Below are 22,079 nucleotides of genomic sequence, written 5' to 3'. Positions count from 1 at the left end.
CAGGAAAACGACTAGTATATGTAAAGTAGTTGAAGCCACGTGTCACTTAACCGTCCAACTAATTCATGCGTAACATCAGCAATGAACGCATCAACTGTTACCGCGGTCGTACATCAACCAGCTTTGCACTTTAGAGTAACTTGTAAATTTCCGCACGTGCCCAGGTCTGGAAACAAATATTTTACACTTAATAAGCCGTGTGCAAACGATAGAATACAGCTGGCAGCCACGTTTCCTCCTTAAGCGCTGCACATATAAATATCTTCCCCTCCCTTTTCCCCCCACAGAAACTGCTTTCTTCACTCTCATGTCTAATCTTGCTCTCAACAACCAACAAAATAAAAACAGAGGATTTATCTCGCAAGGCCAAGAAGAAATGCAGAGACACACGAAAAGAGCGAAACGAGATGAAATTGAAGCAATCGAACCATCTCCCTTTAGACGACTCACCCAAGAAGAAGAGATTTCAATCATGGTGGCCGCTCTCAAACATGTAATCTCTGGTGATAGAAACATCGTCCATGAATCAGGGCTCGCTGCTTCAACCTTCGAAAGTCCAAGTCCAAGTCCTTCATCTCCTGCAACTAGTAGGTCCAGCAATGATCAAGCAACCACCACAGTATTACCCATCCCTGATGGTGACACGTGTAGTTTCTGTAGAATTGATGGTTGTTTGGGATGCAATTATTTCCCGCCATCATCATCTCAAGCAGTACTAGCAGAGAAAAAGAAGAAGAAGAAGAAGAATTACAGGGGTGTTCGACAGAGGCCTTGGGGTAAATGGGCTGCAGAGATAAGGGACCCTCGTAGAGCCGCACGGGTCTGGCTTGGCACGTTTGAAACTGCTGAAGATGCTGCCAGGGCTTATGATAAAGCTGCCATTGAATTCCGTGGGGCACGTGCGAAGCTTAATTTCCCATTCCCTGATCAACCATTGAACCCAAACTCCCAATCCGAACCACAATTACAGCAACAACAAGAGCAACAATTGGGAAAGAAACCCATAATCGAGGAGACAAACATTGAACTCCAAACAGAGACAACTGGAAAAGAGAAGGTATTTTGGGACATTGACGAAGAAATTCAAAGCTGGATGTCAATGGATTATGTTGGAGAATTGCCAAAGTCTACTTCAGCTCAGTAACAGTTTTTAAGTAATTTTAGTTGAATAAAGGAGAAATATATCACTTTATTTTTAACAAAGATATATTTTCCGCGAGATTGATTAAATTAATTTTTATTGTAAACATTCTGTAGATTTAATTTCTGTTTGAGAAAATTAAAAATGTATTTTTTTATTTCGAGAAAATAGAAAGAATCAATAGAATTGAAATTGGCTGCCACCCAAATTAATTTTGATTGTAAACATTCTGTAGATTTAATTTTTGTTTGAGAAAATTAAAAATGTACTTGTTTTTTTTTGTGAAAATAGAGAGAATCAATTGAATTGAAATTGGCTGCCACCCAAATGCAGGAATTTATGCCACGCGGACTGAAAATTGGAGATAATTCTGTCAGGTGTTTTGTACATGTGCAGAAATTAAATTAAATAAAAAAATAAAAAAATAAAAAATAAAAAATGGTGCCGCGTCCCACCAACAGTAAACTATCTGATTTTGCAAATATTTGGTCCGCGTTTTTAATGTGCGCGCTTTCACTTAAATTAGCACGTGAGGTGAAGGGTTTGTTTTTTTAAATAAAGGGAAACACCTGAGAAGACTACGGTCCTAATTCTTTAAAGTGCAATCGTGTGTGGAGAGCGTATTAGTGGTTTCCTAGCGAATTCGTGGGCTTTTCTTCTAGAAAGAAAGAAAGGGTCATGGGTGCTCTGAGCCAAACAGCAGACAAGAGATGGGTGATGGACCAATCACTTACTTACACGAATATAAGGTGGGCCACATGATTCGATATTTCTTGAATTACATCTCTCTCTCTCTCTCTGTCTCTCTGCAGAACTCCAACCACAGCTTCTGTACATAAATAATGCGATTCTTGGTTTTATGTGGCTGTGACGAAAGAGATTATTTCCAAGAATCATAAGATTAGGGCTTTCAGCTCTCTATACATATTTTTTTTTCTTGGACGAAGATAGCGATCGGGTTTGTTCGATTGATAGCTTTTTTTTTCTGTAGTAAGATTAGGGCTTTTCGCCATATTTTTTCCTAGTACGGTTAGGGCTTTTAAAACACAAAGAAACAATTTTCTTCTCGCACAAAAAGGGGGAAAAGAGAGAGTTGCAGAGTCGAGATAAGGGGATCACTTTATGTACTCATTTACAAGTCTTTTTAAACGGCCGAAGTAGCGCCACGTTATTATTAATTTTTTTTATTAAAAAATAAAATAAAATAACTACTCTACAATTTTCGGTGGCCATCCCCATTTTCAGAGGATTTAATGAGTAAAAAAATATCAGTAGTTTTGACGGTAAATTTCTTATTTTAAGAGGGAAAAAAATTCAAATAAAATCCTATCAAATAGTTCTTATAGTGGTGGAATCTGGTGATGCCTCAATCAACTTTTCTCTATTGAATTAAAGTAGTTTTCCTACTCCTCTTGTAAGCATCAGTGTGGTACTTGTCAATAATCCTCCGATGCTTAAGTTAGAATTGCAGAGAAAACGATAGTCAATAAACAAAAAATTTGAACCATCTTTCCTTCATTGATTCCTCTATTTATAGATCTTTCCTTTGAATTAGGGTTTCCCCCTTAATCGAAATTTAATTACGGTGAATCTCTTGATTCTAGGGATTCTAAACAAAATATGAATCTTTGAGATCTCTTCCGAGATCTTAGACCTCAATATGGTGCATTCCAAAATTATACAGATCTTCGAATTAGACATGCCCTACCAATCAGACTACGTTTCTATTTGTGCTATCTTACCCTATCTGTCAGGTTAGACGTTGCTAACTTGGTCTACCTTACTATTGGGCAAGACTAGATTTACTAGCTCACTCAAGTTACTACTTAATTGGCTTGGACACGTGAATGGTCTAGATAACGTATCATTATTATCCTCTACAATTCTCAAAACTAATTTTGAATTTCTAACCATAAATGAAAAATCACAATCCGTTCTTTTAAAAAAAAATTCTAAAAATATGTCTTTCTCAACAACATTCACAAAACTTGGTAAATCAAAAGTCATTTCGCTAATAAGCATAAGAAACAAATTCACTGGATTTTTGGGATTTCAAAGCAACAAATTCGTTGTTTCTAAGTAATTTTGAAGTGGTGAAATCAATATTGCTTTTAAAATTGATGAATTCACTACCTCTTTTAGATTTTGATTCGATAAATTCATTGTTCTAAAGTAATTTCTAAGCGATGAAATCCTAATGATAAAAGCATTGCTTTAGGGTCAATGAATTCGTTCTGTTTGTTTGAAAGTGACGATTGAATTTATTAATATTTTGTTTCAAGAGTATATATATATATAATGTTAACTTCTAAGATCTCGTGGGGACATTAGCATTAGAGCTGGCAACGTGTCGGGGTGTGGTCGGATGAAACGCTATTTCCATATCCTTATACAACATTATATCCGATTATCCATAGCCGATTATGCTAAGGATATCCATAATCGACTATTTATCCATTTTTTTAAAGGATATCCATATCCGACTTATACTCAAATTTCAAGCAGATATCCAAGTCGGATATGTATAACTCATTGTGATGATGATGGAAAAATCTTAATTTTTTGTTATACATATATTTTATTGTGGTTTACCATATTAAACTTGGGTAAATGGATATTGGGGTTTGATAGGATGCATATCCGTGTCTAATCCTTTAAAATTTTGGATAAAAATAATTGCAGATAAATTTACCAAAATTCTTAATTTGATAAAAAAAATTTGTACTCATATCTGAATCACTCAGGCAATAAGAGTCAGGTTAGGGGATATTATCCGACCCAGTGACAGCCCTAGTTAGTATTGTCTAACATTTTTTTTTTAATAATACTCCTCATCATTTTTATCTTTTAATAAAAAAGACAAAGGCATTTTAGTCTTTTATACAATAAATACATTTGTTATATCATTAATAAATGCATTTATTATGTTAGCATTAATTGTCAAAGTATTTACTATATATTTAAAAAAAAGATATTTAATTCAAAATACTTAACTGCTCATAGCATTTATTATGTAAACAAGAATTTATTGTGTAAAAGACCAATACATTATTGTCTTTTTTTACTAAAAAATAAAATAAATAGTATTATTAAAAAAAAGTGTTAGACAATGCTAACGTCCCCATGAACTTGTATTAATAATTAAAAACAATTGCTAGTTTAATTCGAAATAAACACCTTCTGACAATAATCATAATGAATCTATTACCTATAAATAAGAGAATTGCTTCATACAATTTTTTCACTTGATCAAAATATCTTTCTTTTTTTTTTATTAAATTCCTTTCATATCCCAAAGTCATTTCATTATCACTTTACTTCTCTCCAAACCTTGATCCCATCGTATCCTCTCTCTAACTGTTCACATTATCTCCAAACCCTAACCTCATAAGCAAATAGTAATAATTGTAAAACCAAAATATCTTTCTTTTTTTGATATTGTTTTTCTATGTGAATTAGCAAAATACCAAAACAAACAAAAAAAGACAATATTGTTTTTCTTCTTCTTCATCTTCCTCTCTCTCATAGAATATGATCGAGGACCTTCATCCTGATGTGACAGATGGTCAATTGTACGAAGCTTTCTATGTCGCTAATAATCTTGCCTCGGTTCGGGTTTGCAAGGATTCAATGAGGACCTTCATCCTGATGTGACAGATGGTCAATTGTATGAAGCTTTCTATGTCGCTAATAATCTTGCCTCGGTTCGGGTTTGCAAGGATTCAATTTCGTGGAAATCACTCGAATGATTTTTTTGTCTACATCATAAAAATGTTTGGAACTTTTTGTTTCAACTGATTTGATTTGAATACATCTATGACTTTTTTTAGGATATGCACCAATTGATTTTAATTTTCAAAACAATTGGATGGGGACTTGCATACACCCACAAAAATCACATAATAATTAGAAATTATTTTCAAAATATTGCATTTAGATGACTACTTTTTTTAATCAGTCTATTCTAAAATGAAGAAAAATTAACTTTTTGCCCTTGGGTTTTCTTGTTAATTCTGTAATTGAGTCGTATATTCAAATATCTTTTCAATTTTTTTCCAAAGAAAAAGATGCTTACTCTCACTTTATGGAAGGAAAAAGTATCAAATGTGTTTTGTGCATTTTAAATCATTTTCTATTCCAACGACCGTTATCTCATTATATTAATATTAATTTTATATTAGATTATAAATTAAATTTTGGACATGTAAAATTATAATTATGATCTGTTGAGTTTTCCACCCGTACTCACCAAAATCTTTATCTCCCAAAAGCCAACGAAGCGACATGTCTAGGAAGATTAAGAAGTAATGCATGCAAATACTTTAGAAACAAACCCTTAGCACCAAAATTCTCTCTCTCTCTCTCAACCTCTTTGTTGGTAATATCTTTTTTGAAATCTCAAATATCTTATTTGAGTTTTACAGGTACATTTTATTTGATTAAAAAAAAAATTCATCTTCTACGATTCTTATAGTTATCAAGTAGTCTTTTCCTTTACTGATTCACTAAAGTACTTATAACTAGCTTATTAATGTTTGAAGCTTGAGATTACTATCTTGATTGGTTTGTGTTTGATTTTGTTATAGATGGTTTTTATTGTTGTTTTTCGTCAAATTTAAAGTCATTGTGCTTTCCCAAACTCTTGTCCATGTTGCATGCCACATCTGTTTGATAAATTCAGGTTTTGTATTACATAACGATGGCTATATACCTAGCCAACAAATCAACAACTTCCTTGCATTATATACAAATTTGTTCTTAGACACTAACTCTTATATTCACACTTACACATCCATCACTACTGTTAGCTAGATATTGCAAAAATGATATGTAGTGAATTTAACCAATTACTTAATGAAGATTAGTTTAATCAATCTAAGATGGTAAGCTCCAACAATTTGTCTGTGGTTGTACTGGTCCATAATCATCAAGATAAGATACCATGGGTTTTACTCCACCCAACAAAGTATGGGAAAATAGTTTGGAAGATGTCATGGGTGATGTTTATACATTTTAATCTTCAAGGTGATCTAACTGATAAACTTACAATTATATAAGAATTTCAAGCTAGCTGCTACAAGGGCGACACTTGTCTCCATACTCGGTCACTCCTATTTTAGAGAATCTGAAATTTAATTAATCAACTAGGAAAAACAATATTTAAAAATATTTTACGGATAATACTTGGATGCCTCGAGGTCTGTGGACTGATCCCATACAGATATATATATTTTTTAAATGTTATAGGTTAGAAAAAGAAGAGGTTGGACAAAATAAGGTTATCATCCTTGGTTTTTATTATGTCATAGGTGAGCACTTAGAATATTTTTTATGTTCTCAATTAAAACTCGCTTACGTGTTATAATATCATTATTTTGTGATATGTTTGGGTGTAATGGTGGTTTTTTCCTAAAAAAATAATTTGAAATCTTTTTTATATTTTTTTTGTCAATTCATTATACCAATTTCCTTTAAATCTCTTATTTGTAATGGGTTAGCTGGACTTGAACCCACAACCTCAAAGGTGCTTTGCAATGTTTTAAACCAACTGAATAGTTGGTCTAAGCTCAAATTCTCTTAAATTTTGTGACTGGAAATTTGAAATGTGATTCTTAATCAATTTATCATCTTAATCGCGTTTTTAGGATTTGAATCTTTGGTGGTTTCTGGTAATGTACTTATAATTTTTTAATTTTTAATTTTGTTTCTTTAGGGTTTATGTTTTCAGTTTCCTTGAACTTCTATATTTTTCTAAATCAATGCGGTTTCTAGGTTTTTTTTTTCTTCTGTGGCTTCCTTCTCTTTAAATGTCTTATAATAATAACATGTTAGTTTTTATTTTTCTAACCTAAAGTTATTTCAGATTTTTTTTGAGAGTTGCTATCGGCATCCTTAACTTTTACTTATTACCCCTCAATTATAAAAATCAAGTAAAAGTTGGGATGCCAATAGAAACTCTTTCTCTCTTATTTATTAGATTTTTGATTTTACATTAGTGTAATCCTAATTGTAGGCCACTATTGAAGTAATTTGAATGTGTTATAATGTTGAGGTAAAAACTTGGACGAAGCTTTTGTAGTGTTTGAATGATTAAAAGTTAAGATGCCAATAATAGCTTTTTTCTTATTTTTTAGTTATTATGATTGTTTAATTGGTCTTAAAGTCTTACCATATCGTAATCTTTGATTCTAAGTATTATTAATACTTTCTTCCTGTTATTGTCAAATGAATGTTGGCTTTTTAATCGTTCAATATCATTGTTTTATTGAGATTTTAATTTTTCCACCCAACGTTATGTAAATTTAAGACATGGACATGTTGATGTGGTTCGATGAGTTAGCTGAATGACTGAATAATGGAAGAAGCAATCATGAAAGCAAACAAAATGATTGAAGGGTACCTTTGTGATGAAGTTCTCTGCGAGTATCCATTTATTAGATAAAAGTAAGGGATTTCCTTTATTTTTGTGCGTCTTTTGTGTTAGATTTCAAAACCTCAACCATTGTTGATATCCATATGTTGGGCATCTGTTACTCTCTTTATAGTTGTATTTATGTAATAGCTCCTTAGAGCAATAATTAAAAACTACTCGATGCAGAATTGTGAATGGTTTGAGAGCTTTGGAAGATAGCATTACTTTAGTGGTGAGATTATGAATTTCTCTCAAATAAGAATATAACTAATCTTTTCAGAATTTCACGTCACCAAATGGTAATTTGCCTCTTTAATTAAATGAGATGGATGAAAGGAGTTATTTTAATTTTAATTCTCATTTATTTTTAATATTGACATTTAAAAAAAAAAAACTATGATTTTTAAGTAATGGGGAAATTTAAATTGCAACAACATAAAAACATGATGTCTTGGCCACTTGTTAACGGAAAGAAATTCTATTATAGGTTCGGACACCAATTGCATAATAAAAAATACACATCTTACTGTTTTAGGCATGGTATGACACCAATCAGTTGAGTCCGGCAAGTATTACAAAGTAAGAATTTCACCCTTAATAAGGATCCTTAGGCTCATCTTGTGGCATCCAAAAACATGATTTGGTGTTTCAGGGATGTAGAGGACAAAATTCTATGAACTTTGAAAATTCTTTTTTCTAAAAATATAAAAAAACATTTTGTTCTTCATTGAATTTTAATTTAAAATTGAGGAGCTAGGTGGAAGTTTGGTAATCATCCATTTTCAAAATCTTGGATCAAATCCAACAAAAATTGTTTTTTTTTTTTTTTTGGATATGAGTTTTTTGATGAGTGGTGTTGGATTGCTAATGTGGTAATCCAATTGAGTAAAATGACCCTTAGTAAGGCTTAAAATCTTACTAAGGAAGGAAAATGTTTCACATTGCAGTTACTTTACTAACCAAATAAGGACAATTGTAATAATTTAGATTAATGGAATTCACCAAGAAAAAGATTGTTATAAAATATGTTAGCCGACCTTATCCAATTTCAAGAGTTTGAATAAACTTCAAAAACAATATGATAGATGACAGTTAATATATGCGATAAACACTCAAATAACATTATAACAAAGACCGCCCCAATATTCAAGACATAATTAAGGATCCTTAGGCTCATCTTGTGGCATCCAAAAACATGATTTGGTGTTTCAGGGATGTAGAGGACAAAATTCTATGAACTTTGAAAATTCTTTTTTCTAAAAATATAAAAAACATTTTGTTCTTCATTGAATTTTAATTTAAAATTGAGGAGCTAGGTGGAAGTTTGGTAATCATCCATTTTCAAAATCTTGGATCAAATCCAACAAAATTTGTTTTTTTTTTTTTTTTTTTGATATGAGTTTTTTGATGAGTGGTGTTGGATTGCTAATGTGGTAATCCAATTGAGTAAAATGACCCTTAGTAAGGCTTAAAATCTTACTAAGGAAGGAAAATGTTTCACATTGCAGTTACTTTACTAACCAAATAAGGACAATTGTAATAATTTAGATTAATGGAATTCACCAAGAAAAAGATTGTTATAAAATATGTTAGCCGACCTTATCCAATTTCAAGAGTTTGAATAAACTTCAAAAACAATATGATAGATGACAGTTAATATATGCGATAAACACTCAAATAACATTATAACAAAGACCGCCCCAATATTCAAGACATAATTAAGTAATCAAGAACCATCTCTTCCATTAATTATTTTTTCTAGATCTATAGGAAATCATATTGTTCGACTACTTTGTTTGATAAAAGCAATGAATTTGTTACTTGATTTCTCTTGAAGCAATGGATTCACTACTAAACTCTGTCTAATAGATCACTTTATGTACAAAATTGGAAAAAAAAAACTCAATCTTGATATGCATAGGTTAGAGTTGAATAATTTTACAAATGATTTGAGATATTTTTTACTTTGTAAATCATTTTTTAAAAATTCTTAAGAATTTAGTCGATTCATGCAAATTTTTCGTGACGCAAATCATATACGTTGTGTAACCAAGCATTCATAATATTTATTTCAGAAAATAATTTGTAGCATACCAAGTAAGGTTGGAAAGTCAAATTATTTATTGGAACAAAAATTTACCAAAATGATAAATCCAAATGATTTGCTAAACTAGTTGAGGGGGATCACATTTAGTCCTCTCATATTTATCTTAGAAGTCAAATAAAAATGAAGAAAACAATCCTAATTGAGGTGCATTTTTTTTTTCCATGAATGATCAAATGAAAATATGGTGTAAATCTAAGGTGAGTTGAGAGGGAAGATCATGTGAGAGAAGGGAGTTACTTTAACTGCCCAAAAACGAGGGAGCATTCGGTAAGAAAATCTTATTTAAAGTCTCTTAAATAAATATCTAAAAAATATTTGATGGGATCCCACCTGAAATGCCTTGTATATGAGATACTCCTACAAAGTCCAAACCCTCGAAAATTTAGACCCCGCCAAAAACAAAATCACATCCAAACTTCTCCTTTTCAAAATTCAAAAACCCTAACGGTAGCTCCCTAAACTCTCTCTCTCTCTCTCTCATTCTGTGTGTGTGTGTGTGTGTGTGCGAAGAAGAAGAAGAACGATGGGTGCTTCTTCCAGCCGTGAAGAATTGGAGATATCCGACTCAGAGAGTGAAGAAAATGAGGAGGAAAACTACCAAGACTTTGAAGAAGAAAAAGGAGATGGTACGTCTCCTTTTTCTTCTTCAGGAACCCTAACCCAAACTTCTTCTCTGGACGATATAGATGCCAAACTCAAAGCCCTAAAACTCAAGTACCCCTCCTCCTCCTCCGCCTCCTCCTCTCAAAACCCTAACCTGAAGAACTCTGTTAGACTCTATCTCCACATTGGAGGTAACACCCCTAAAGCCAAATGGATCACATCTGAGAAACTCACCACCTATTTCTTCCTCAAGTCCTCCCTAATTGGGGATCAAGAATCTGAATCCGAAGAAGACAAAGATGAAGAAGGAAATGAGTGGTGGATTTTGAAGGTGGGTTCCAAGGTTCGAGCCAAGGTTGGGACCGAGATGCAATTGAAGATGTTCGGTGACCAGCGTCGTGCTGATTTTGTATGTCATGGTGTCTGGGCAGTGAAGTTCTTTTCAGATGAAGATTATCGTAGTTTTGCTTCCAAATTTCAAGAATGTTTGTTTGAGAACATTTATGGACTTGAAGCCACTGATGCCAACAAGGTTAAGATTTATGGGAAGGATTTTATTAGTTGGGCGAAGCCCGAAGCTGCGGATGATTCGATTTGGGAGGACGCTGAAGATAACTTTCTGAAATCTCCTGGATTGTCTACACCAGTACGGTCAAATCAGGATCTGATGGAGGAGTTTGAAGAGGTGGCCAATGGGGATGGGATACAGAGCTTGGCTTTGGGTGCATTAGACAATAGTTTCCTTGTAAGTGATTCGGGTATTCAAGTTGTGAGGAATTTCAGCCATGGAATTCAAGGGCAAGGTGTCCATGTAAAGTTTAACAATGGTGGGAATTCTAGATTTGGTTCAAATGTAGCGCATTCGACCCCAAAAAAGGCACTTCTCATGAGAGCCGAGACAAACATGCTCCTTATGAGCCCGGCGAACATTGGGAAGCCTCATTCTTCCGGGATTCATCAACTTGACATTGAAACGGGGAAGATAGTTACGGAATGGAAGTTCGAGAAGGATGGAACCGATATTACGATGAGAGACATAACGAACGATAGTAAGGGAGCACAATTGGATCCTTCGGAGTCGACGTTTTTGGGATTGGATGATAACAGGCTTTGCCGGTGGGATATGCGTGACCGAAAAGGAATCGTTCAGAATCTCGCTGCCGCTAACACCCCTGTATTGCATTGGACCCAAGGGCATCAGTTCTCTAGGGGGACTAACTTTCAGTGCTTTGCGACTGCAGGTGACGGTTCAATTGTTGTAGGGTCTCTTGATGGGAAGATTCGATTGTACTCATCATCTTCTATGAGACAAGCAAAGACAGCTTTCCCAGGACTCGGTTCACCTATAACCCATGTGGACGTTACTTTCGATGGGAAATGGATACTGGGCACAACGGACACTTATCTGATCCTTATCTGTACCTTGTTCACTGACAAAGATGGAAAGATGAAGACTGGTTTTGAAGGTCGTATGGGGAATAGAATTGCGGCTCCAAGACTGTTAAAGCTCACTCCGTTGGATTCACATTCTGCCGGGGTGAACAACACTTTCCATGGTGGCCAGTTCTCATGGGTAAGCATTCATTTTGATTTTTTTCAAAATATATGTCAATGCCTCTTGTGCTGTGCTTGTTTTTACTGTTTAATATATGTAATCCAGCTGTCTCTTATTATGTTCTGTTATTGTGTACACGAGAAGTAACATTAGATATTTTACAAATATGATTGTTGCGAGGTTAATTAGCATACAATGTTGTTTAGTGACAGCTTCACTTTACAAATATATATATGTGCATTTTGTCGTTTCTATAGATATTGTTATAGTGTTTCCCATGATTATGTTGTTCTTGAACTTGATCTTCTAGATGCAATTGAAGCCACGGTGTTTGTCACTATCAGTGTTTATAAAGGCATGCCTATGTGAAAGGCTCATTAAAAGTGCCTTAAGGCACAAAGTAAAAAAATGTAAAAGAGTCGAGGATACACCTTAGACCAACTACTAGAACTTCAATTAACTAAAATACTAATTGATAATTTACTAAAAATGGCAATTCCAAAAATTACTATAAATTGGACTCACAGTATTTGCTAAAGAAATTAAATTATGCAATAGAATCTGCTTGCAATGTTCTGTTCATCTTTGTAGAGGCTTCCACAAAAGGACATTAGCCCTCCCTCCTTATCAATTTCCCATTCTTCATCATATTTTTTTTCTTTACTAATCTCATTCCACGTCATGTTCACCCTTTACACTAAAGTGCTCCTTCTCACTGGTATAATAATTGATCTCAATGGTATGTGCCCAAACCATTTCAATCAGATTTTCTTAATTTTAGCTAGGGAAAATTACTTAACAGAGGGATTTATTTCTAAATAGTCCCTAAATTTTGTGCACTAGCTTGACAGCACATTTAGTAAACTTTTTATTTCTTAATAGTCCCTCATTATTTGCAAACTCACCGCTTTTTTATTCACTGTCAACTTTTTATTTATTGTTGAGCTCGATGCTTTTTTATTTAATGTCAAGTTTACAATTTTTACTATTGAGTTCACTACTTTTTATTTATTGTCGAACTCAACACTGGTAAAACCCACCCATTTTCAATTTTTAAGTTTTTTTTGACTAAAATACATGGAAAGATCAACTAAAAACTTGAGATAACTACTTGTTTAGATGGTTTCAACCCAAAAGAACCATTCTTGATCGATTTTCATACAAAAACTAAGAAGAAAAGTGAAAAAAAACCTTGAAAATGGCTTCTTAAATCCTTTCCTGCAGAATGGAGTCTCCAAAACTTAATTGAGATGCCCAAAATCCAATTTTTTTGGATGAAAACAATGAGTTCAAACGGTTAGGGCATTCAATCGTGAGAAATGAGGGAGATGAGGTCCAGGGACTGTTAAGAAAAGAAAAGTTTACTAATGGACCATTAAGAGACTGCCTAAAACTTGGGAACTATTTAGAAAAAAGTCCCTCCGCCAGGGTCCTTTTAAGTAATTTTCTCTTTTATCTATTGGTGCTCCTAAATTCCTAATGAATGAATTCATTTAGGATTTATCTTTTATTTTTTGGAAGATAACTCATTTCTGATTTATTTGCTCTATTATATGGTTTATCACATTTAATGTAGAATGTTATTGCTACTTTTTTGTGTCAGAATTTTATAATTTCATTACCTGAACATTTATTAGAGCTAACACTAAAAGGCCAGTTTTCTTGTTGGCCAATCACTTAAATGATCTGCGTTATTTTTTTCCTTCTTTTTTGGTATAAATGTGATGCTAAATTCTGATTAATTGGAAAGTTTTCTTGAAAAGTTAACTGGGAATGACATCTATAGATATTTCAGATTCTTGATTCCTAATCATTTTATTATTGGCTGTGGTCGGTTTTGTTTTTATTAGACACTAACATTCTATGCAAACACTATGTACAATGACAAAGTATGATTTATGCAAAGATCTGTTGAACAGTTCTGCTTTTGATCAGAAATGAAGTAGACTTGACTACCTATGGCTTGTCCTCGGTGGTGGCTCCCACCGAATAGACATTTTCCGCCTCTGCATTGTTGTATGAAAATTTGAACTAGGGAATCTGTCTATTTCCAAAATGGGTTGGTTGACAATCTGTTTCTTTATATCTACTCGGATAGAATGCTTGTGTTGGACATTTAAATGTTGGACTTGGCCTCAATTACAATGTTTTTCTCCCTCCAAGTTCTTCCTGATGTATTGCCTATATTTAGCTTGTTTAAGTTGCCTAATGGCTAGATAGTAAGCTTTTCTATAAAGATTGCCAAATGGTTACTGGGTTTGTTCCCATAGGTGCCTTCATAGCGATTTGTTCTTAATTAGTTGCTATAGTTTGCTTAATTCGGTCTAATCACTTCATAGTTAAGTGTCCTTGTGGCTTTCTAGTTGAAGTTTTGAATGGAGTGCTCCAATTTTTTATTTTCTAACTCCCAAATTTTACATTTCATAACTTCGCAAGACTGCTTTGTCACAAGGATATTGGCTTCACTCGAGATAAAGTTGATTATTCTACCACATGAGTTGTTACTCGAACTATTTTTTTGGCATTTCATATGGTAATAGTTTGTCTGTGACATATCATGATCCCAATGGTACTTTCGTATGACCTAAACAAGAAGAACTAGAGGGTAGTTGGTGGCTTGCTGCGTCTTATCCTTAGAACCTTGAAATATGTCTAAGATGTTAAACAAATTTGATGACATCCCACAGATTGTGCTGGGTTTTTGTGGGGGAGGTTTACGGATCTACAAGTACATGAGGTTCCATTTGTAGGTGAAGTTTGATGATGTTTGGGAGCATGTAGGATCACCCTTGGTGCTTCAGTCGCCACTTCAATGTGGTTAGATTTGCCCGCGATAAGAAAGAGGGTGGTAAGTTTACTTGAAGCTATGTGCAATTTGCAGATTTTTTTAGAGACATGAGTTTTTGGATCTACCTTTGTGAGTGGCATCCATCACTTGAGGACAAGATTGGGCAATTATGGATGAGGATGGTTTGAACCTATGGGGAAATGACTGAAACTGAGACTTTGAGGAGATTAGCTAGAAACAGAAGTCAAGGTTGAAAACTTCTCACTAAGGGTAACTGATGCATCATCGTCGCTGTCAAACGGTGGTGTGTCCATCTTACAGAGATAAATGAGCCAAGGAAGATAAACTGATGGGCATTCAATAGTTTCGCCATCATTAAATTGCAATTCAACAGCAGTATTAATGCCCTATGGTTTGATCTTCCAGGATTTAATGAATTCTGTCATAGATCCAAAAAGATAATCATTTAAAGGCTCCTTTGGGTAAATTCTAATTTATTGCTTTCTAGTTCTACGATATTTCCTTGGATGAATTAAACCTTTTTGTGACATATACGTTACAATATTGTTTACTCAGGTCACGGAGAATGGAAAGCAGGAACGCCATCTGGTTGCAACGGTGGGCAAGTTCAGTGTGATATGGAACTTCCAGCAGGTGAAGAACAGTTCACATGAATGCTACCAAAACCAAGATGGCCTGAAGAGCTGCTACTGCTACAAGATTGTCCTCAAAGAAGAATCTATTGTTGACAGTCGCTTTATGCATGAAAAGTTTGCTGTCAGCGAGTCTCCTGAAGCACCACTGGTGGTCGCGACTCCAATGAAAGTCAGCTCCTTCAGCATATCCAGCAGACGCTGAATAGCCTTTGTTATGTTTTTATTGTTGACTGCATTGAGACAGACAACTGTATTCTAGACTGTTGGTTATTAACGTCTTCTAATGATTTAAGTTTTAAAGATGGGAGGTTTATTTGGTTGAAACATTATGATTGATTGGCAACTTCTCATTTGCTGCTAATGGTTGTTTTTCTAGTATTACATTTTATTTTATTTTTAAGTTTAAAATCTCCAATAATCTAAATACTAGATGAGCCATTCGAGTACTTGAGAAAAGGAAGATTCTCAGAGTATCGCCATGATCTAATCTTGATAGGGATCAATGTCTACATGCTGGGAAAGCCACCTGTCTTTCTTCAAGTTAATGAAGCCTTGCCCAGGCATGAAATTGTTCAAATAATGAAGCCTGCTTTTTTATGCTTGAATCACTCAATGAATTCATGAATCAATTTAATATCAGAAAAAGAGTGTATTATGCTGATGCTTTGTGTCTAGTGCATCAATTTGGTGATCCAGTCAACTGAGCACCTCACCAAGGTTTAAATAATGTCCTAGTGCGACGTCCCGTTCAGTATAATATCAAGATGATCTCTAGTGAAACACTCCCTAGACATTTGCTAACATGCAATGTTTCAAGATCGTTGTTTCCTTGTATTGGATGAAATTGGAATATCATGGCCAAAATATTGAGACGGTACAAAAATTTTAAGGGGAAATTACTTAAAAGACCTTGATGGATGTTTTTTTTCTTCTAAATAATCCTTAATTTTTTAGTGGTATCTTAATACTTTATTTAATTAAAAAATTATTTCTTACTGGTCCTTAAACCTCAGCTCTCGTTATAATGATTTTGAAATACCAAAACTACCATTTTTCTCATCTTTTTCACATCTTAATTAGGTTTTTCAACAGCGATTGCAATCATTTCCAATAATTTTTTTTTTACAATGAATGACAAATGGAGAATGATATACTCTTAATTTTAAATATTGGAATGTATTTTTTTTTATTTATATCGACAGTTTATATATAATAAAAAAATAATAAAGCACAAAAATTGAGATTCTAATTTTTGTTATGATCACGTTGTAACTTTTAATTCAAATGTCTATTTCGCAACTATGATATATATATATATATATATATATATATATATATATATTCAAGGACATTTATCCAATATTGTAGTACACAAAAAATAATAAATAAAAAAAATCTGCATCACATTTATAATGTTGAGTTCATCAGTTTTTATTGTCTACTTCATCATTTTTATTGTCAGGCTCACCATCTTATATTGTTGAGCTCATCACTTTTTATTATTGAATTCAGTGATTTTTTCATGAAAATATTATAGTAATTAAGCATGACTTAAAAGTGTTGAGTTCATCAATAATATAATAAATATCATCAATTCGATAAAATTTCCCTATATAATATTAGACGAAAATGGAATATCTTTGCCAAAATATTGATATAGTAAAAAAATTTGAACTAGGCATACACATAGATCGAGATGCAAAACTTTTTAAACTGTGCTGAAATCCATGGTCCAAAGTCTCACTGCTTTCTGGAATGTCTCTGTCTCTAAACATTTTTGTTGCGGGATGATGATTGATAATGGAAACATTGAATAAATTTAATTCAAGTTTGTAATCATGAACCATTAGACGTAGTTACCATATGTGTGTGTGTCCATACGAATATGAAAAAGCAAGACAGCTAAAGATAGATAGGATTGGGTGGATTTGTAAGGCTGGTTTTTAGTTTTACATGTGAAAAACGCCAAAAGAATGGAAGCCACACTAAATTTAATTTAATTAAAAGAGAGAGAAAATGAAGTTAGGGTGTTGTGATAGTGGAAGAGATGGCTGTTACCACTGGAAGTAGAGGACTCCTCCTCCTGTCTTTCTCCTCTTCTTTATCCAACTCTTCTTTCCCTGGCAACAACAAAAACAACTACCCATGTGGATGTGGTGTCGTTACCATCTCGCCAGCAAGACCGACACTTGCCCAACATTCCTTTCAAATCTTGGTTCGAGCCCAGCGCCCAACTTGGCTTCCTGGCCTTGACCCACCTCCTTACCTCAATGGAACGTAAGTCGTCTTCCCCTTGTTATTTTCAGTTTCTTGCATTGCAATTAGACTACTTGTGTTCCAATGGGTTCTGAGTATGGTATATTGTGATATGTAGTCTTGCAGGAGATTTTGGTTTCGATCCTCTTGGGCTTGGAGAGGATCCAAAAAGTTTAAAGTGGTATGTGCAGGCTGAGCTTGTACATGCCCGTTTTGCAATGGCTGGAGTAGCTGGAATTCTTCTAACTGATGTGAGTGATGCTTGTGCGGAAGCACCCAAATACTCTACTATCCCAAACAATTATCATGCCAACAAGTATGCAAAAGAGAAAGAAAGTAACAGCAACTTATCACACAAGAGACAAGATTTACGTGTGATTCGGCAAAATTTCCCATGTCCATGGGCGGCGATGATAATCCTTAACGATGAAATCAAGAAAAACAATTCAATTTATATTAGCGTCCTATGGCAAAGCCGGAATTTTATTTATTGTGGTGGGGGCAAACTATAGTTAATGGTACAGTTGAAGAAATTGAAGATGAATGGTTTTGGGCTTCCAACGGATTTTCTAATACCGAACCCCTGACACTCTATGACGAACAAATCCAACTCCTGTATACCTCTGCAAAAGTAACCCGAGATTAGGGCCATAAATAGCAAGTGACTCTTAAAAACCCATAAATTTAGTAATTTCTTTGTCTCAAGTTCATTTCTTGTTCACTAAACAACGAATTCATATATGGAAAAAAAAGGAGTCAAGATGGGTGTAATACAAGGAACATGATACCTTGAAGAACTCCTGATGATCATGAGACTATCTTTAGTAATCTAACAGTTTGTTTTCTTGTGGAAAATCTTCCACTAGATTTGATCAAAACTATCTTCACCTAAGTCAGACTGTTCTCATGATCAATAGTCCTGTGGAGAATTCTTATATTTCTTCGTTTCAATTTTAAGTTTTATCCAAGCAAAGTCAAATACATAATGTGTTTTGTTCTATTGTGGTACTTTCTTCATGCAGTCATTCATCCTTTGCCCTGAGGCAGACTGCTCTACACTAGAAAAAAGTTTGATTTCAAAGGGAACAAGAACTAATTTCTATGGATTCTAATTCAAACAAGATTACTTGTCATTATGTTTCTTTCAGTTACTTCGTGTTACCGGAATCAGCAACTTACCAGTTTGGTTTGAAGCGGGTGCTGTAAAATTCGAGTTTGCAAGCACAAGGACCCTCTTCATTCTTCAACTCCTTTTGATGGGGTAGTGATTTAGTAGTTTCGGTTATCTTTTTTTTTCTTCTTCTTTTTTCACTTTCTACTTTCTTTACTTTTTCTCCATTTTTTTTTTCCTTTTCTGAATTCATCTTTAGAACTTCCTTATTTTTACACAAGGCATGAGTCTAGTTTCAATGTGGCCTAGCAAAAAAAAAGATGGAGCCTAGCTTCAATGTGCATGCCCTTCAATATGCAAGTTGACAATCACCTAATTTAACCTTTGAACATGCCAAATTCTAGTTACCTGGTTCACAATTCAGTTTGATCAAACATGGTTTGCAATTTTCTATAACACGTTTTAAGGAATTGTGTAATTATGGGCTAGATGCAAAATATCTAGGAATATCGTATCCATATTTGATAAATTGATCCAGAGAAGAAAAAAGGTGGAAAGGACTATAAACTTAACTCTTAGATGTCAGTTCTTGTGCCAACTGTTATGCCCTTACAGTACTTGTAATGCTTTGGTTTTGTTGTTAACTTGCTTAATTTTCAGGTTTGTGGAAACCAAAAGGTATATGGATTTCACTAGTCCTGGATCTCAAGCGAAGGAGGGAACCTTCTTTGGGATGGAAGCAGCATTAGAAGGTTTAGAACCTGGGTAATGTTCCTTAAACAATATACATCTGTTGTGTAAATGTCTTGTATTCTGTTGGTGGTACATAGAGTTGCGGGGGTGCAGGGGGCAGGACCCCCTCCGGCCCCAAATTTTTTTATGGTTATGGAAAGGGCAATTGTGTAATATTTTTTAAGGGTTTTCTATTTTTTGGAGAAAAAAGGTGTTTTATTAACTCCCAGTTTTATAAATAGAGATCTCTATTCTCTGTTCTTGATCTGATCCATGGACGTAGGCACACTACTGAACCACGTAAATCCTTGTGTTTTGTGTGTTTTTTTTCTCTTAGCTGTTTCGTTTTTTCAAACATTCTCATCTCTTTTTGAAAGAAAATTGCTGGACTTGGGCTGGAGTTAGTTTCGATTGCCTACCTTTCATGATAACACTCTGAGCTCCTTTTGCTATAATATCAAGAGAGAGCAATCTTCCTGTTGATCATTGTCATGTTGTTGGTTGTAAAATTTTGACAAAGCATTCTTAAAGTTTCTATCATATATTTGACAGCTATCCCGGTGGTCCATTGCTCAATCCTCTTGGTCTTGCGAAAGATATAAAAAATGCCCATGACTGGAAACTCAAAGAGATTAAGAATGGTCTGGTTCAACTGACTCCCATAACTCATTGTTTCCTTATCTTTCTCTCAAATCAAGAGTTATTGTTTGAATGAGGATCTTGTGATGCAGGACGTTTAGCGATGGTTGCCATGCTTGGCATCTTTGTGCAAGCATCTGTGACTCATGTGGGCCCTATTGATAACCTTGTGGCACACATTTCTAATCCATGGCACGTGACTGTGGTTCAAACCCTTGCCGGCTCTAGTTCTTGATTTCTACTTGAAGTGAGTTTTTATTTTGTGGAGTCACAATGGAACATTTGGAAATGTAAATCACTGCATTTTGGATCATGGATTGTTACATCACTGCTGTTAGGTTTCCATAAATTCTTTTTGAAGTGGTTGAAGATAACATAGAAAGGAGCATAACTTGTCTTCATTGTGTATGTTATCAGCTTACCCATAGCTTTCCATATTGTTCTTTCCTTGTACAATCAGCCACCTTGTTGTACCAACAATATAGGATCTGATATCGTCTAAACTCTAAACTAAGATGTTTTTTATTCCCTTTTGTGCTTCATATTTAATGATGATGCTTGTGAAAGGATCTTTTTATAGTAGTTAATAATTATCGTGGGGACTAAAATACGATTTTACATCTTTTGCCTCGAACTAAGAGATAATTAATATTTACAAGACAAGATGTCAAAGATCCTAAGGTAGTTGGTGAGTTGTGCAAGATACAAAGTTATCATAGAGGCCGGGATAAACTAACAAACAGATAGAAAAGAAAATTTGACATGATAACTAGACACTGAGTACTTATCCCTCCCCTATCTGAGTACCTTCACTTGCTAGCCTTAAAGTCGCCAACGGATCCGCCTTTCCACAATCAGCCTCAATATAGAAAGAATTCAATTATCCCAAGAAACATGTAGACAGACATGACAAAAAAAAAAAAAATTATAAGGAATTTACTTGAACGGTAAATACTAATAATCACAAAGGATACTTCCCCATTTGAGTGAACGTTAGGCTATGAGAGGTTTGTGGCCAAACATGAAGGCTAACTGAAAATCTCACATTTCGCTTAACCACCCAGACCTGGTGATCTTTGTTGGCAGAAGTATGGGGACAGAACAGAAAGAGAGCAGACTAGTAAGGTTAGAGAAAACCTCGATCTCCCAGTCATTAAACTTCTACTAAATTCTTAAGTCCCAAGACAAATCTGAGAACCATGAAGTCTAGGATAGGCAAACCTTTCACAGGAAACCAATAAAAATTTGAGAATTGTTAGTTAAGGGGAGAAGACCCACACCAATGATCCTCCAAAACCAAAAACTAATCCTTCTCCCCACACCAATTGTCCTCCAAAAAACAAACACAAGATCCCTTACTACCCTAAATGCAATCCAATTATGAAAGTTCAACAAGGATACCTTTCCAGATGCCACATTCGAAAGATGAACTCACCTTACCACTCTCCCATCCAAAATTATTCGACCAAGGCATCCAAATTTCTTTTGACAATGTGCCTAGACAAAATTCTAACCATGGATAAAATCTATATTCATCGAAACAAGATACAAGTGGTTCATGGCACAATCTTTTTAGGCATGCAGATTCCCACAATTAATCAACATCTTTATCACCTAATTCATTTATTTATGTTTTATGATCTGTGTACGAGGAACATTTAGCAAAACTAACCCTCCTCTGCCAATCCACCCATGGCCCATCCATTCACGTTGAGAACAGAATGATTTCTTGTCTCGTGAGTAAAGAAAATCATATGTTGCTTTACATTAAAAAAATTCTTTTGAAATCCAAAATTGCAGTGTGAGACTTGCTTGCAAATTATGTATGTCTCATGTTGTGGGGATCTAATAATGCATCATTTCTTAAAACTATATAACTGGGGATTCTCATCTCAATATTGGATCATCCTATCCATTGCCCAAAAAGGTTGTCTTGCCTTGAAGATCCTACCCGTCCCATCGATAGTAACAACGTTCCGATTTGGTAGTTATTCAGTGAGGGTTCAATTTGGTTCATTTGGATAAATTCGAAGAAGAAAAAATTTTAAAAAATTTTAAAAAATTCCAGAGATTATACAA

The 22,079-nt window shown here is 34.4% G+C and overlaps 3 protein-coding genes across 3 annotated transcripts; all 3 read left to right on the top strand.

Annotated features, from left to right (window-relative positions):
* The first annotated feature begins 280 nt into the window (after positions 1-280).
* LOC147407139 (ethylene-responsive transcription factor ERF109-like) lies at positions 281-1,362 on the top strand. Its single transcript, XM_086435545.1, has one exon. It carries the CDS (start codon positions 308-310, stop codon positions 1,142-1,144), a length of 837 nt encoding a protein of 278 aa, XP_086291671.1. The 5' UTR covers positions 281-307; the 3' UTR covers positions 1,145-1,362.
* Positions 1,363-10,030: 8,668 nt separating this feature from the next.
* LOC147407138 (protein CYPRO4-like) lies at positions 10,031-15,586 on the top strand. Its single transcript, XM_086435544.1, has 2 exons — positions 10,031-11,836; positions 15,183-15,586. The coding sequence occupies exons 1-2, from the start codon at positions 10,184-10,186 to the stop codon at positions 15,462-15,464; spliced, it is 1,935 nt and encodes a 644-aa protein (XP_086291670.1). The 5' UTR covers positions 10,031-10,183; the 3' UTR covers positions 15,465-15,586.
* Positions 15,587-17,293: 1,707 nt separating this feature from the next.
* On the top strand, positions 17,294-20,529 carry LHCA5 (photosystem I light harvesting complex protein 5). Its single transcript, XM_086435543.1, has 6 exons — positions 17,294-17,539; positions 17,637-17,769; positions 18,667-18,779; positions 19,290-19,394; positions 19,914-20,002; positions 20,093-20,529. The coding sequence occupies exons 1-6, from the start codon at positions 17,310-17,312 to the stop codon at positions 20,233-20,235; spliced, it is 813 nt and encodes a 270-aa protein (XP_086291669.1). The 5' UTR covers positions 17,294-17,309; the 3' UTR covers positions 20,236-20,529.
* Positions 20,530-22,079: the final 1,550 nt, after the last annotated feature.

This window comes from Akebia trifoliata, chromosome 3 (assembly GCF_017979445.1).
Source record: "Akebia trifoliata isolate Shusen 1 chromosome 3, ASM1797944v1, whole genome shotgun sequence".
NCBI lineage: Eukaryota > Viridiplantae > Streptophyta > Magnoliopsida > Ranunculales > Lardizabalaceae > Akebia > Akebia trifoliata.
Note: the sequence above shows the minus strand (reverse complement) of the source record. Positions and strands in the feature narration are given on the sequence as shown.

Bases quoted from the DNA above. Each gene is read 5' to 3' on its own strand.
- LOC147407138 (XM_086435544.1), top strand. From the start codon at position 10,184: ATGGGTGCTTCTTCCAGCCGTGAAGAATTGGAGATATCCGACTCAGAG. The intron at 11,837-15,182 runs GTAAGCATTCAT...TTGTTTACTCAG, and splicing joins ATGGTGGCCAGTTCTCATGG to GTCACGGAGAATGGAAAGCA.
- LOC147407139 (XM_086435545.1), top strand. From the start codon at position 308: ATGTCTAATCTTGCTCTCAACAACCAACAAAATAAAAACAGAGGATTT.
- LHCA5 (XM_086435543.1), top strand. From the start codon at position 17,310: ATGGCTGTTACCACTGGAAGTAGAGGACTCCTCCTCCTGTCTTTCTCC. The intron at 17,770-18,666 runs GTGAGTGATGCT...TGTTTCTTTCAG, and splicing joins CTGGAATTCTTCTAACTGAT to TTACTTCGTGTTACCGGAAT. The intron at 19,395-19,913 runs GTAATGTTCCTT...TATATTTGACAG, and splicing joins TTAGAAGGTTTAGAACCTGG to CTATCCCGGTGGTCCATTGC.